The sequence below is a fragment of the Apaloderma vittatum genome, unplaced genomic scaffold (assembly GCF_000703405.1).
Source record: "Apaloderma vittatum isolate BGI_N311 unplaced genomic scaffold, ASM70340v1 scaffold11595, whole genome shotgun sequence".
Taxonomy (NCBI): Eukaryota; Metazoa; Chordata; class Aves; order Trogoniformes; family Trogonidae; genus Apaloderma; species Apaloderma vittatum.
Window position 1 is genome coordinate 7425 of NW_009717675.1, and position 13399 is coordinate 20823.

At 40.7% G+C, this 13399-nt stretch overlaps 1 protein-coding gene across 1 annotated transcript; it reads right to left on the bottom strand.

Annotated features, from left to right (window-relative positions):
• Nucleotides 1–3768: 3768 nt before the first annotated feature.
• Nucleotides 3769–13067, bottom strand: LOC104274377 (glia maturation factor beta). Its single transcript, XM_009869991.1, has 6 exons — nt 12976–13067; nt 12401–12450; nt 11390–11439; nt 10281–10363; nt 8057–8130; nt 3769–5550 (listed from the first exon to the last, which is right to left on the bottom strand). Coding segments are annotated over exons 1-6 (330 nt in total). The 5' UTR covers nt 12977–13067; the 3' UTR covers nt 3769–5478.
• Between the last annotated feature and the right edge of the window lie 332 nt (nt 13068–13399).

Here is a 13399-nt window from a genome sequence, read left to right on the forward strand (position 1 = left end):
TCTGGACACGCTCCACCACGTCCAGATCTCTCTTGTGCTGTGGCTCCAGAACTGGACGCAGCGCTCCAGGTGAGGTCTCACCAGAGTGGAGCAGAGGGGGAAAATCGCCTCCCTGGACCTGCTGCCCACACACCTCGTGATGCACCTCTTGACCATCCCCAAAGACTCTGCAGAGTCAAGAGAGCTCCTTAGCAAATTCCTCCCAGCCCTGGGCAAGCCATCGAGCCACACACCTGCAAAAGAAAGCCCCAGGTGGGTGTGACACTCAGGCTACAGGTATAAAGGCTGGATTCAGTCTTGAAGGCCTCTTCCAACCAAAACTGTTCTGTGATTCTACATTGCAGATTTGTACTTCTGCACAGGGATTTTTCATTTTTCCTCTTCCCTAGCTTTGACTTTGATGACTCCTCAACTGTCCTTTTCACATAACTATTATAAGTCAATGACCCTTCCTGAAGGAAAGCAGCTGCCCTTCACTACATATTGCCAGATCTCCTTGCAATTCTCTTCAGTCAGCTTTTGTTTTTACTGTCTCAATGATCAAGCAGCACCAGTAAACTTATTACCTCACTTACTAGTTAAGCATGTTCAATGAACCACAGAAAATGCCACAGGACTCCACAGGTGAGCCACCCCACCTCAGATGTAAGAGCTATTCATCCCTTTTTCCCTACTTCCTTCCCTTTAATCAGCTGTTCTTGAGAACGATTCTTTTCCCACAGCAGCTTAGCTGTTTGGGTTTCTTTGAGCTTTTAGCCATAGATTTTATTTCAACATGCTTAAGCAATGAAGATGCCATTCAAGAGCCAGATGTGCAGAAGCAGCTGTGCATTTTCTCCTTTGCAAAGCTCTCACCTGCAAGAGAAGGGGGTTACTTCTACCTCATCTGTGATCCCTTAATGCTGTTCTTCAGTATCAGCAGAAACAATGAACATCAGCTGCCAAAGCTGAATTTCTTGGATTATCTTTTGTAGTTCTTTCAGCAATATAGTAGGAAAAAAAAATAAGCTCCAAAGATCAGGAAAGGAAAAAATAGCAAGAATGAGGAAAAGGAGGGCTTCAATCATATCATTGTAGTGGCCTCTTGGGCAGCAAAGAGAGAAATCAATGACCAAGAGAAGGAGAAGGTAAAACTTAGTTGCTTTGAGTCCCTCAAGCTTTGGGGTCTCCTTAAAAACTGCTCGAACATTGCTCAGTTGGCACCTGCTCCCTACACTGTCGTATCATTGCTCGAGGTTACGCTGGGAGCCTTGACTTTGTGGGAGGTGTGCAACACAGAAGCCTAAAGTGGCATTTCAGAAGGAAACCGAGCCCCCGCGCCGTCTCACAGCTCACAAGTGCACACACACCGAGTTTTGGGATGCAAAGGTGCAAAGCAGTGGAGGAGGGCGGCAGTCACCTCGCAGTACTCCGTCAGCTGCTGCCCTCTCCTCTCACTTGCTGGCACCCTTCACAGCAGATGGAAGGAAGGATTATTTTAGGTAGAAGAGCAAGTGCACATTCAAAACTGAAAATACAAATCCAAAGCAGACTCCAGGAAGCTGAGAAAAGCAGAAAGGTCACACCTACTATTAACAGTTTGTCCCCCGTGAGACACCCAGGCTGGATGTGCTATTTTGCAATTAAAACAGGGCAACAGAACCTCTTAATTAAATGTTTTATTTAAACCAATACAAGCACCATGCTTAGCAAAAAAAATTTGGTTTAAAGTAAACATGCAATGTGAACAAGCAGAGACTAAACAGCATATGGAAGTTGTACTGGTTACGGATAATTTTGTGGAATTGCCAAAAATTCTCAAAACTGGCTGTGAACCTCTCGCACCTTTCACCACCCGCAGCACTGGTGCCAATCCTGCCGTGTCACAGCACGCATCGCGTCGAGCCTGGATCATGTAAAAGCAAGAGTTTCACTGCGCCCCTTCTTGTGTCCCACCACTCCTCCACTTCACAGTGACTAGATGTTTGTATCAAAAAAAATATGTTGCATTTTTTTTCTGAACACACTGAGGTGAGGGACTGAACTCCCTTGCTTTTGCATGTTTGATTCAGAACCCTGTTACCAGTCTAACGTGGTTTCTGGCCTAGCTGTTTTACAGTTAAAGATACAAAAATGGAATCTTGGTACAAATGCATAAGATGCTCCTTTGGAGAAGTGAAAAGGTGTCGACACCCGCATTATTGCCTGCTTTGACAGATCAAAACAGCATTTGTGATACCAGGAACACATTTAAACCATCAAATACCAGCATTTTTTTTTCCTTTTGGTTAAAAATATTTAAACAATTCAAATCCATTCTATGGGCTGACATGCAAACTCATGCTTTAATTCAGCTTACCATCAATGACTAGGATTACAAGAGCTGTATCCCAGCCATCTATTCAATATTTAAAGCAAACCAGATTAATTGTGGCAGAAGTCTCCCTCTGAGAGATCTTTAACTCCAGGCCAAGGATTTTATGGCCAACTAACTCACTCCTGAAAAATAGGAGCTCGCAATGGAAAATGCTGACTCTCAGACCTTTAGCTACAAAGGCTCCCATAGGTGGCATCAGTTAATTTATGTTGTCCTTTAGTCTGAACCCTCTTTAGAGATCTGAAAATTCAAGACAATCGTACAATTACAGATGGGCAACTTGTTAGTTAAGCACAGTCAGAACACACTGGCCTTCCGAACATGGAAACATTTGCCTCCCACTGATGTTAAGGGGGAAACAGTGCAGAAAATACAGTTCTAAAGATAAGGCAGGGAAAGTACATTATGAAAACAAGTATTTTCTGTGCAGGAAAGATTTTGACATAATTAACACCTTCGTTTAATCAAGTAGTAGCACTACCTGCATCTCAGGAGCCTAGGACAACAAGCAGCAGACCGTTGTGTCAAAACACTGTATTCAAGACAAGAAAACCACAAACAAGCCTAGAAGAGCAAACATCCTCTGCACACTCATCCTCCAAGTACCTACAGCTGCTTCCTCACTTCCACGGCTCAGAGAGGGGAAGGAGATGCAGCTGCCTCACTCTTCAAACCAGCAAGGCTGCTTGAAGAATAATACTGGTGGGCTGAGCAGCATCAACATCACCTTTCACAAGACAAGTACACTTTAACCGTCGGCAGGATTTGTTTGCTTTCTACGAGACTTGAGGGGCAGCACCCAAGGCTGAAACTCCTTAACTGGAGGCAAAATGAGCATCTGAAATAAAAAGAAAAGAACTCAAGACTGCAGATACAGCCCTAATTGGCAGTATTTTCTTGGCAGGAGGTGGAGTGATCCAGAGATGAAGAATCAAATTCAATCACTGGACTGCAGCAGTTCCTCCTGAGAGAGCCAGGCCCCTTTTACAGTGATTTCTGAAGATCTGCACAGGCAGGAGGTTGGGTGCTGGCAGCCCACCAGTGTACAAAGTACAATAACAAAGATTATGAATCCAGTTTTCCCCTTGGCAAATCAAGCCGTTACAAGTGGCAGCTCCCCTCTCACCCAGGCTGTACTTTGACATGCCTTACCTTCAGCACAATGCCAACAAAGCAAGATCCTCGCCGTTTCAAGACGCATGCTTAGAATGACGCTATTCTTTAAGCCAAAGTCTTATTTATATGGCGTTTGTCACAAAAGACATTGATTTTATTGATCTGTAGTACAGAATGATCACGCAACAGTTTCATAGTCAACATGTTTTTTAATCCAGGGAAATGAAATTGGTTTTCCGGTTCGCTACGTTAACACAGGAATTTAATTTCAATTACAAGCATTTCTTTCCCGCATCGAAAGATCAATTTAATTGGATCATTCTAAAACGTGTTTTGAAAAGCTTCTCTCAAGTCAGATTTGTGTACAAATAAATGAGCAGTAACATCAAACGAAGAAGAGATTTACCAACACTGAGGGCCTCTGCAAAGGAATTCCTTGTGATCTTAGAGGAATTAGTGTTTCAACACTAACATAACGTACGTTTACAAACAGAAAAGAAACTTTCTCCTAGCAAAGGCTTCACAGCATGAAATACTGGCCTCCAAATTTAACACTGCATTCCTTCTCGCCGAACAGATTTGATAGGGCAGCTGTATTTTAAAGTACATTATCAACAGGAAGCTGCTCTTACGCAGATACTTATTCAGCAGCACAACAAACACTCACGACCAAGAGAGTGAGACACCGTCACATGAGCACTCCTTTTGCCACTGCACGGGCTGAACACGGCCCGTATCAGACAACTACTCTACTCAATATAAAACAGACCTGTAAAAAGACTGGTCATTTATAAAAGTTAAATACTATTTTCACATTAGAATATTTGCTGTTTCCAAGAGATGAACCGTAATGAAAATCAAATTATCACTTCTGCAAAAGCTTTATCTGGAATGTAATTTTGACCAATAAGCAGTTAAGAAAGTTAGAGATTGTAATTAAAGTACTCAAAAGCTATGTGTGGCCAACTTTTATAACAAAAGATACATAAATCATTCGTTACCATGAAAAGCATTAACCTCCTGACTCCTACAAACGGAGTAGATGACTGGAAATTCAGAGAAAATGAGGTTAGCTTTTTGTTTTCTTTAAACAGATGTCAGCTGCAACTCTAGGCACTAGGAAAAAATGTTACTTGGATCCTTTAACAAAGTTTTTACCAAATTTGTAATAAGTGGCAGTGTAAAATTCTCAAGTCATTTTTAAAGCTAACAAATTAAAGGCACACAGTATTAACAGGTGTTCATATACCAGGAAATGAGCAAAGAGGTAAACTTTTTTTAACAGTGTAGTAAGTTACATCTGCAAGACATCTGGTACGAGAGTAGCCAGAGTTGTAATTGAGCCCTTAGTTATCACCTAGTTCCTATAAGACTATGTTACCATGAGAACTGGACAGACAAAGCTTGGCCCTGAAATTTAGTAAGATTGACTCAGTCAACTGAGGAATTACTGGAATGACAAAAATCAGCTCCAAGAATTGGAGAAAGTTCACACAGACTCGATGGAAAGATAAACGGGTTTGCTGTACAAGGATTTTGTCTTTTTAACACTAAATAACTTCCAGGGAGTAGTTTCCAAAATTGAGAAGACATTAAGTCAAAAAGTCTGAAGAGTAAGAGACGGGATACAATCTCTGCATATAAATGGCTAGCATGTCATAAGGATGCATTTGTAGCTCAGAAAAGGTTAGCGTCAGCTTCCAAATTATGCTTATAGATGGTTATAAATCCAGAACTGAACTATTTTAGTTATAGAAGTATTAGTCACAAGAGTGCAAAAGGAGTCCCTGCAGAGGAGTATTCCCTTTTAACAGGTACAAATAAGGAAACACCTGCAAAGATTTGTTACTTCAAGGAGACAGACCTGCTATTCTTTGCACAAACTCTGCACAAGAGAGATACTGCAGGAGACAGCTGTAAATACAGTGCATTTTTTAGATGTAAGTATTCATGTCGGGTTCCAGTATTATCAGGATGGTACATAAATACTTATTACAGAGGTTTTCTTAATGGAAGAAGCCCAGTTTCTCACGCAGCCATTCTTCAGTTAGATCTTCTGTATTTCTGATTTCAAATACCTAAACAAAATTGCATAAATTCTTGAGGTGATGGAACTTGAAAAGGATAAGCAAACAACACCTTTCCACACAAGTTGCTCAAGCCATAACACACCCATAACCAAGTCAGACTTTTCACGTGCTTTCTTAATATTCTAAAGTAACATTGGTGGGAAATACACAAGACTTAAGTGGCAAGGAATATTACTAACTAGCTCAAGAATCCCATAATTCCTATTTCTAGATTTCATTCTTTTCCTTTAAGAATATGGAGAACAGCACATGTAGGACATTTTAACATTACTCTGGAATAGCAGCATCGCCTATGTGTTATCTCAACAAGAAGATTGTCTGTTTGAAGAACACAAGTGAATTTAACCTCTGGTCTGAATTAAGCCCAAAGTTCAAGAATTTTGCTCAGCCCAAGACACAGTTATTCCTTCTCTCAGCTGAAATAAATCCACAGTACCCAGTAACATACTGTTTAATCTGTAAGAAACAAGTCCAGGATAACTCAAAACAGCAAACTTGAAAAAAAACAAACACCAAAAAACCCAAAACTAAAACCCCAAACCCACCAACACAAGTTTTGCAGAAGTCTTAAACAAGCCTTTAACATAGTCTTAAAGCAGAAAACAAGACCAAATACACCAATATTGTCTTTATATTTCACATGGGTAAATAACTTCTTGGGTTTGGGGGTTTTTTTTAATACCCTTCGAGAGAGGCTCAGATAATTCTGTATCGCTAACTGGAGACTTTGAGATGCCCACTAGTGGATCATCTTCAGAACAGTCAAGTAAGAAAATTTTACAAATCCATAGGCCTTCAAAAGTGCTCTTTCAGGCAATGAAAACAAGAAAAATGTTTTAACTGGAGATTGCTGTTACTCTTCTGAAGAGACCTAAAATAAAGCTATGTCAGCACTAAATCTGCCTTTCCAACCGTATGGAGTTCAGAGCTGCAAGAAGCAGCTCGGGCCCACAGAACCAATAGGATTTTGTAGGACTCACAAAACAAGCTTCTCAGTGAAGCAGCTGTTTGGAAGGAACTTCTTAATTAGTCCTGTTCTCAGCCATTTCACCATTTTAATCTTCTTGAGGAACCAATTCAAGTTTTTTATCTTTTCTTCCTCAATTCCAATCTCTGCTGGAGTGGGCTTTGGACACTGCTTCTTATATTTAGACAGTGATCCACTACTACCGACTAATACTGATTTATTTATTTTTTTTAAAGTAAAAGATAGGGGAAACCCACAAAAAATAGTTAGATCAAGTTAACAGAAGCCAAGCTAATACCCAAGCCACTGAAAAAAACAGGGCTGAGTCATGCATAGAAATCACACCAGGAGGAAGTCGCAGCATGAGCTAAAATGAAACACAGCTCTGAGTGGCAAGAATAAAGCACATCTGAAGAGTAAGTAAGCAACCTGAACTGGAGACAGGCTAACTTCTCCAGCTTCAGAACAAAGATGATGATGGACCTCTACATCCACACCCAGGCTTCCACTCTAAAGCCTTTCAGACAGAATTTCTCCCACTTAACACATGGCAGTAACTGAAGTGCAGCCAGTCCCCGGGCTTTCACCTTCTTCTCATCTGCTCTTCCTTCTCACTCATTGGAAACTGCCTTCCTCCTCAGGGAATGCTTTTCTGACACAGATGCTAGAGCTCTCGGCCTAAGATGCAGTTCTAATAGCCCTACAGAAAAGATTTCTCGGTGTGGTACTGACTGCTTCCACCATCTGATCTTCTGCTTCCGTCTTGTTTACTCCTGTCAACTTCACATCTAATATAAGAAAAGACCTCTCTGTTTTAAAAGTGGAAATTCGCAGTTCTCTTACTGGCCCAACATACATTTTTACCAGGATGTTAAAGTATTCAGGATAAGGAAGACCAAAAGGGAATTGTGCTGTTGGGCAAAGGTGAAGACATTTCACATTGTATGAAAAACCTGAAGTGACCACCGAGTCTGTTTAGCTTTACTGGTTGAAATTAAAACTTTAGCAAGTCTAGGTGCCAATTAAGCCAAGATTTCAAAGACCTGCAAAATGACCACTGGGGGCTTTAATACATATATCCCTAGGCCTAATGAAAGCAGTCAGTTCTTCCAGTCTCAGTACTGGAGAAAACAAACACAGGAAGATTTAGAATTGCTCAGCACTTGTCACACATGTTACTTATTCTATATACACACAACCCCATAAACCACACAGCAAAACTAGTCTGCACCACACCATACTAAGACTTCACTTTATTCTTTCCATCAAGAAATTCATTCCTCAGCGTAAAGATGTCCACCCTACCAGTGGATATTTTTTCTGTTTTTTTCTATTTTTCTATTATTCTAGAACTTCATAAATACACACATATACACTCCTCTTTTCCGTATTCCTAAACCAGAATCTGTTCACTGTAATTACAAAGTCTCATAACACCCTTCTTGCGATAGGTTCAAGCAAGACACAAAACAGCTTCTATAACCTGCATTTAAGGGGGAGACAGTTATTTCAACTAGTCGATTATACCTTAGTGAGTTCAGCTGTCTGTACGAGCTTATTCTTGCTTCCAGCATACATCATCTGCTGTTCAGGCTTACATCCTGTAGTTGTGTGGGAAAAAAAAGAGGTTTCATTTAGTTGACTGCAACACTTCAAAATAAGATTTTTTTTAAAATTTTTTTAAAGAATCCAAACTGAAAGCTGATGTTTCCATTCAGACAAATAACCTATTTCTTTATATACACTATCATCCTTGCTCTTACTTTCATATCTAGTACTTCAAAAGCATTTCCAGAGGTAACAGTCGTGCAGGTTGAATTGGGGTCTCGACAAGCACTCCTGCTTAGAGCTAACAGCAAATAGCGCAGCAGTCAAACCTGAATCGCAACAGCCAAGGAAGCAGTACCTCCTGCCACTACTGTAGTGTGCTGATCACACTACATTCAATTCTTTGCCCTCTTGCTATTTTTGAAAGATGCCCATGGTTTTCCTAGTTACACAGATTTTACAGCATATGCCTTTGAGCTGGAGACAAACTGAGAACAAACCAAGTCAGTCTGAATTTGTTGTTCTTTCTCCTAATCTCTCCCCAAATATCCCAGCTGAACTGGTAGCTCAGAATTACTCTCCCCTACACCCCTGAACACAGAGTAACTTAGTCACAGTTGAATTAAACTGCTATGTAGAACCCCAACTGATGGTTCACTGTTTCTGACTCCTGTATCAGCCTAACCCCTAACTTACATTTGCAGATTTTTTTAAAATAGAAAACCTCAAGAAGAAAATACTTTTTTTTTAAAAAAAAAAAATCTGCCACCCATAAATGACATTGCCTAAGCTCTTCTTTCCTATGAAGTACTACATGCCTACCGGCTTTGCTATTTCAAGGTCTCCCTGAAAGTTTCTTACTGCTGTTCTAACTCCCCAAATACCTATCCTTCAGAAGAGAAGTGACACCCAGAACATTCTTGCAAAGATTCTTTCTGTAGTTACCTGAGAATATGCTCACTGTTGGCTAAACTCTACCTATCTACTTGTTCTAGTTCTAAGTAACAAAGAGTGAAACAATGCAATCAGTTTATCTTCTTGTAGAGGTTAACAAGGATAATCCAGTAATACCAGCAAGCTACCCTGTTACAATTCACAACGTGAATGGAAACCACAGGTGCAATTCAGCTCTGCAAGCCCAAATCAAGTCACAGGTTATTTGGCTTCTATTAACATTACACAGCTCCCTGTGCAGATACGTTTATGTTGAGAGTTGCTGTGACACAAACATAGGAAGCTACTGCTCTCTATAAACTAGGGACAACCTAAGATTACAGTCTCTTTCCCCTTGAGCACAGTCTGTTCACCCAGCACTTTCACCTGCCCAGATCTGGGTTATCTTCTCCTCTTCACTCATACTTGTGACACCCCTTTAGACCTTGAGCACTGTTTGGAGGCATCCTCTGTTACTGCTCATTGCATACAGGCCCCCTGGGAAACCCCTCCCTCAAACCCCATCCAAACCCTTTTAAAGAGTCCTGCTCCTTCCACAGGTAGATGTGGGTTTCCAGGCCCTTCTGAGGAGAGGAACTGCTCACCCAGTCACTAACATCTAAAGAGCAAGATGGACAGAGACGAACAGAAGCCCTCAGGAACAGAGCTGATATCTTCCAGCCATCTCCTCACTCATTTCCCGAGCCTTGTCAGGTCATATTCTGAGGATTCACCAAGATTTGAGGAGAGGGTGACAGGAAACACATTAGATTAAATCTACATGAATAGATGCCAAGTGGTCCAGGCTCCTTTCCTGTACAGGAGGCTGAGCACAGCCCTGACACCACAGTGGGCAGGCACGCTGAGAAACACACATCTGACCAGCTATGCAGGAAACTAACACTCGTGTTCAGCCTCCAGAGACGGAAGAGGGTGTCTGCTATCATATATCTCAAGTGCCCCAGATGTGAACCCCAAAGGCAGTGAAAGCCTCCAACAGCTCAGGAGATCTGGGCAGATGGGAAGTGTTTGTGCTTCTCATGAGCTGATGGCGAGGCTGGAGCTAATACACCAGAAATTCCCCTCTGCCAAAGGTTTCCAAATAATGCCCCGGTTTTACAGCGCCTTGTTCCCAGTAGAGGCGTGAACAAATCTAGCCTTAAGCATGTGAACCACCATTGCAACATTAAGCACTCATTTTATCTTCCATTGCAAAGAACATTCCCATATTTTCAGCATATGGTAGCTACCGTTCACAATGTTCACTCACCAACTGGACTGGAGAAGATAAAGCACAATGGATAAGAAACTCTTCCATCATCATGCTGATACTTGTAACTATACACAATAAATGTTTTTTCTGAGGTTAAAGAAACTAATAAATCAATTATTCTTATTAGGATATAATCCTCAGTTATCAGAGCTTGATGGAGGCACAAATAAGTCTTGCATTCTAGAAAATGCTTTGAATTTGGTAAGTAGTCTTGCTGTTCTCCTGTTTTCACTTCCATATTTGACTTTCAGAACTGACCCTGCCTGTCTTTACCAACCTCTACCATAACTGGGTGTACTGTTTCACACCAGAGCTAAAAATCACTCTTTCATGGCAAATATTCCTCTCCCAGCTTTGTAAAAAGACTTCCCACACCCACCAATGTGCTTCTGGCTTAACAAAAGCCAAATTCTTTCTTTGTGGACTAAGCACTTCATTGTTTCAGGTGTTTTGCTGAACCAGAACTCAAGTTTTAGCTGGGATTCCTGCTTTACAGCCTCCTACTACGCTACAGTCACAAAATGAAAGATTCAGAAGGGCACGTGGAATAGTGCCAGTCAGATTTTGAGGATAACAGAGGCAGGTATTTTCTTCACTTATAAATTAAGTGCCCTTGTTACTTCATCTACTTAAAAAAATTATTCTTTAATACAGGGATTCTTCCCTAGATCACATGCCTACAGCACTCCCAGAATCAGTACCTGCAGCAAAACAGCAAGAGCCACATGCTGAGAAAGTACCAAAACCGATCTTAGGTTACAGAGGCACTTTCTGTATTTAGAAGTAGACACATACAAAATCGGTACATTTAACTCACTTCTTTACATTAAGAGCAGCATGGCTTTGCTTTACTTCCCCAAACACTAGTAGTCTAAAGGAAAATAAATTCTTGGGAAGGGTTTAAAAGTGTCAGTCAGTCTTTCAACAAGTGGGACAAGTGTTCAGCACGTCATGAGAACTGATCCCTAGGCTCTCTCACAAGTAAAGTATCAGTAAAGTCGCACGACAGGCAAGTATTGGCCTAAAAAGGTGAAGTCCAACTTCGAACACTTTGAACAGCTTCCAGGAGTGAGTAAGACCAAATGTCAGAAGCACAAGAAGGATATCGAGGTTGTCTCTCGGGCAGCTCATCTTTTAGCTCATCAGGAGAAATACCCTGGTAACATTAAACACAAGCAACATTTGAACAAATGATCTTGCACTTGAAGGTACACCCTGAAGGCTACAGCAGAATAATGGAACAGTGAAACAGCTGTGAGTTAGATGTACATCTATAGTTGGACTGGCAATCGTCTCTCACTAAAACTACTAGAGCAGTTTAGGAAAACTTGTGTGCTAATAGATTCCTGTGACTAAACATAGAATTAATGTTAGTGTGAATAATCATCCCTATTTTAGGCATAATGAGTTTAGGAAACATTTTTGGCTTTAGTCGGATATGCTGGCAGCTACGATGCGTTTCCAACTCTATCACTAAACAGAAGTAAGCAATTACACACCAAAAAATAGCTGTTAAAGTCAGCTACATAAATGACACTTTTGAAAAACTCAGTCCTTCCTCCTCGAGCAAGCAAAAAAAAGAGTCCCCGTTCTACTAAAATATTACATTAACTTCCACATTCTAGGGAATAAGAGCTATGGTTAATGCTCAAATCCCTGGGAAGGATTTAATTTTGCCCTATGTACCATTAAGAAACACTACATGCTGGGCTGACCTTATTATGCCACCTATCAAATTTAGAGTCTGCAGAGGATTAGCAATCCCAGTTTTTAATTGATGGCAGAGCAGCCCAAAGTCATATATGCAGATCTACGTGGAAACGCAACACAGATCTCTTCAAAAAGCCAGCAGGTGCCAAAGATGCTTTTTACATAGTTATATCACAACAGCTTTAAAACAACTCCCTTGTGCAATGAATTAGTCAACTCAATTTATTCTGCATAGTTTCACTATTAATAGTGCTGGGCTTTACATGCAGAGTGACCATGCATTTAAACAAGCTCATGACCCAAATAAGATGAAGAGTTTGATAACAATTTGAAACTAAGGCAGTACCTTAGAGACAACAATACATTGCAGGCTGAAGATACTCTTATTTACAATTCATTTAACAAACCTCATGCTCCTCATCCAGTACCACCAACTGCTTATCCTTGTCGATTTTCACTATAAATCAAAACGAAACATAGATGAATGGTTTTTTCCAAATGGTTTATACAATGTCTGCATGAAGCTTTTTAACATTCCCCCATGAGTATACACCTCGTGCTTCCATACTGCTTCTTCAGTTCATCCCATGACTTCTCAAAATCACTGAACTCAAGAGAAGTGCACAGTCTAAGTGCTCTCCAATGCCAATGCACTCTTCTCAAATTTCAAATTCCTCTACTTAGAAGCTACGAAATTTGCAAACTCAGAATGCCTGTGCCTTGACATTTTCTACTACCATTTTACAAACAGTGGCAGACTGAGCTGCAATCAAGTGCAAATACTCTACTAAGAGTAGATGCGGTCTTGTATCTTAGGAACAGCGTTGTTCTACTGCTAAAAAATACAGGCAGAATTGGAAGCACTGAAGTTCATACAAGAAACAGCCTCTTGGCTCACATTTATCATTACATGGGAAGAAAAAGAGGAGGTAGGATTTTCTGCAAGACCTTGCAATTTTTGTCAGACGTGTTTTTAACTTACTTATAATGGCAGCATTGTTGGTTTCTTTACGAAACCGGAATTTTCTCAGTTTCTCCACCAGGTCTTCAGCAACATCACAAACCACCAGAGATTCACTCTACAAAAAGGAAATGGCAGATAGGAGGGAAAGATAAATCTTTCTAGTAAAACCTGAAAAAAAACACCCCATGTCATGCCTATGTGCGCATAAACCCTACTGAGAAGTGGAACTGCTTGCAATCTGTCCAAAGTCGCAAAACATAATACATAAACCAGACCAACTGAGGATGAAAGCAGCTTTTAACACAGTAACAGAACACTTACCTGGTTTAATATCCCTGCTCAAAGTCACACAGCTAACTAGAAATTTTTTATTAGCTATTCCTCAAGTGGGATTATTCTCGTATCTCTTAGAAGTAAACAAATTCTACTGTTCATTTGCCTG